The following is a 2464-nucleotide window of genomic DNA, read 5'->3' on the forward strand; positions in this document are numbered from 1 at the left end:
GGGGAACCCAAGGGCCCCAAACCCTGCCACCACCTCCCCAGGGTCGGCCAGCCAGATGACTGTCAGCTAGGGTGACCTGGATGGGCCCACATAGATCCAGAACAGCCTGGCCAGCAGTGGACTTCCCCACCCCAAAGGAGTGGGCCAGCCTCACGATGGCTATGGCCACACGTTTCTCTGGGGTGAGGGCTGGATGGATCAGTGTCTTGCCGCTCAATGTTAGGGGCCACCTGGGCCACCAGGTGCATGAATGCCCCTTGACATCCAGAAGGTCTGTATCTAGTGTGCATCATCCCAGGTGGGGAGGACTGTACACTCCCACCAGTGTTTATTGGTAGCCCAGACCCAGGTGTGTCAGAACATGTGGGGAATGATGACAGGGTCTTCATTGTCAGCTGCTCCCTCTGTTGGGTCCAGCCTGGCGGGTCCAGCCGTAGTGGGGCAGAGGTCTGTAGCTGGGCCTGGCAGCATGGGTATGCTCCTCCCCAGCAGGGCCAGCTGGGACTCTCAGCCCCGAGCTAGGCAGGTGACTCTGGTTCCATACCGGGCTGTCTAGATGTAGTGATGCTGCTGTGTAGCCACAGCCTGCTGGCAGCTGGCCCAGAGGTTCAGGTGGCTCTGCTTCAGGGCCCCCCAGGTGGCTGCGTGGTCTGTGTCTGGTATGTGTGCAGCCATGGGGCCACTAAGTCAGGACAGCTTTGGCAGTCCAGTTGGTACAGAGGGCTGGTGTCTCCAGATGCCACGTGGCCGGGCCTCAGAAGCTCCTGAGGGCAAGTAGCCCTAAGCTGCTGGCCAGGGTAACTTTTTTATACTGCTGGAGCCAACACAGGTGCTGGCTCTAGGCTCTACCTCCCCCCTGGCTGCAGATCTGGAAGAAACCAGGCCCAAGTGGCACAATTTGCCCCATACCAAAGTGCATGTCTGGGCATGTGCACAGTGGCAAAAAGCCCATGCTCAATTTTGCATTACTTCTATTTGAGCTGCTGCAAGTGCACATGCCTGCATGTGTGGATGTGCCCATGGTGAGCAATCCTGCCTAGACAGACAGGTACAAGCAAAGGATGAGCTGGCAGTGGCTCTGGCTTTGTGATGTCCTCCAGGCATTTCTTTAGGTCTCTTAATGCACTGCCTCTCTTTTCCTGCCTCTCCTTCCAAGCAGACCTTCCCAAGAGAATTCCCCTGTAAGCTGGCATGTTTGCTGCTCCTTGGCCCCAAAAGGTTCCCTTTTCTCTGCTTCCTCTCACCAAGCTTGCAGTGAAGGAAGGTGAGAGAGAGTTTCCAGGCAAACTCCCTAGTGAACTCCCTTCAACTGCCCCTTGCTCTGGGCTCTATTTAAACATGAGGCTAAAGCATTGTTGCAACTGCTGAGTTTTAGCTACCTACATCTACCAATATGTATAGATTAGTTACTCTTAATTAAAGAAGAAACTTACCTTAAAGGCTCGCCTTCAAAGAGTAGAGGCATTGGAGCAGCAAACATCTGCAAACTGATTTGGGAACTACTTGGAAACTGCCCTGCTTACTGTCCCTGTTCACTTGCCCCTGGTTGCTTTGGGACCTTTTTTACTCTCTTGGGCCTGGACTGGCTTCACCCCCTTGTTAGGGCTTTTGTTGGACACAGAATACAACCACCCAGCTAGGAGTACTTCCAGCTGCTCAGAGCACGTGCCCAAACACACAGCCCACCAAACACTCAGCAAACCAAACGCACAGGCAGCCCTGGCTCATTTACCTTCCCAGAGCAGGATCTGGTACCTGGCTCCATATTATGATGGCATAATATTCCAAGATTTAAAATGGTTTAAAGGTAACCTGTAACAGTGCCTTAAGAGACTGAAACATTTCCACAATTTTCACTGCAAATGTTAATTACTGCACTTTTTAGTGAATGCCTTCTTAAAAAACAAACTACCAGTAGAACTATTTGTAATATTATGTGTATAGATGGGTCTGAAAAAATGCTTGAATCATAACATTTCTAAATTTCGATACAAACTAATTTCTGTAGCTACTCCAGCCTCTCAGTTTGGCTTACAGGTTTGCATTATTAATGAATCTACACTTTCTGAAGGGAAACACTCTTAAAAACTGGCAGATTCAGCTAAATGTTAATACCTTATAAATGTAATGAATATGAAATATAGCATAAATCACAATGACAAAGGAAGCATTGAGCTAAATTTTAGTGGTTCACCTGCCTCATAATTGGTGGGTGTGTCTACCGCTGGAATAAGGATGCCATACTTTAATAGTGTGTTCTGACCTGATATAACAAACTGTATGTTAATATATTGCTTTTTTTGGGGCTGGGGGGTAGGCAATATATGTGTTCCAGAAAGCTGCAATTTTGTGTATGCTTCCTGATGATGATGTGAAGAAAACTGGGGAGGACGTTGTATCTTTGTTCAGGTAAATTTTTACATTCTCGGTTAAACTAGAATGAAACAGCTAGGAATGCATTTTG

General features: G+C 48.9%; 1 protein-coding gene across 1 annotated transcript in view; it reads left to right on the forward strand.

The window, feature by feature from the left end:
- Positions 1-2464, forward strand: part of TTC39B (tetratricopeptide repeat domain 39B) — a 74107-nt gene that overhangs the window by 43421 nt on the left and 28222 nt on the right. The window contains exon 12 of the mRNA XM_019517563.1: positions 2318-2409. Within this exon, the coding sequence (XP_019373108.1) occupies positions 2318-2409 (92 nt within the window). The remainder of the gene's footprint in view (positions 1-2317; positions 2410-2464) is intronic.

This window comes from Gavialis gangeticus, unplaced genomic scaffold (genome assembly GCF_001723915.1).
Source record: "Gavialis gangeticus isolate Ggan-Ray unplaced genomic scaffold, GavGan_comp1, whole genome shotgun sequence".
In the NCBI taxonomy this organism is placed as follows: domain Eukaryota; kingdom Metazoa; phylum Chordata; order Crocodylia; family Gavialidae; genus Gavialis; species Gavialis gangeticus.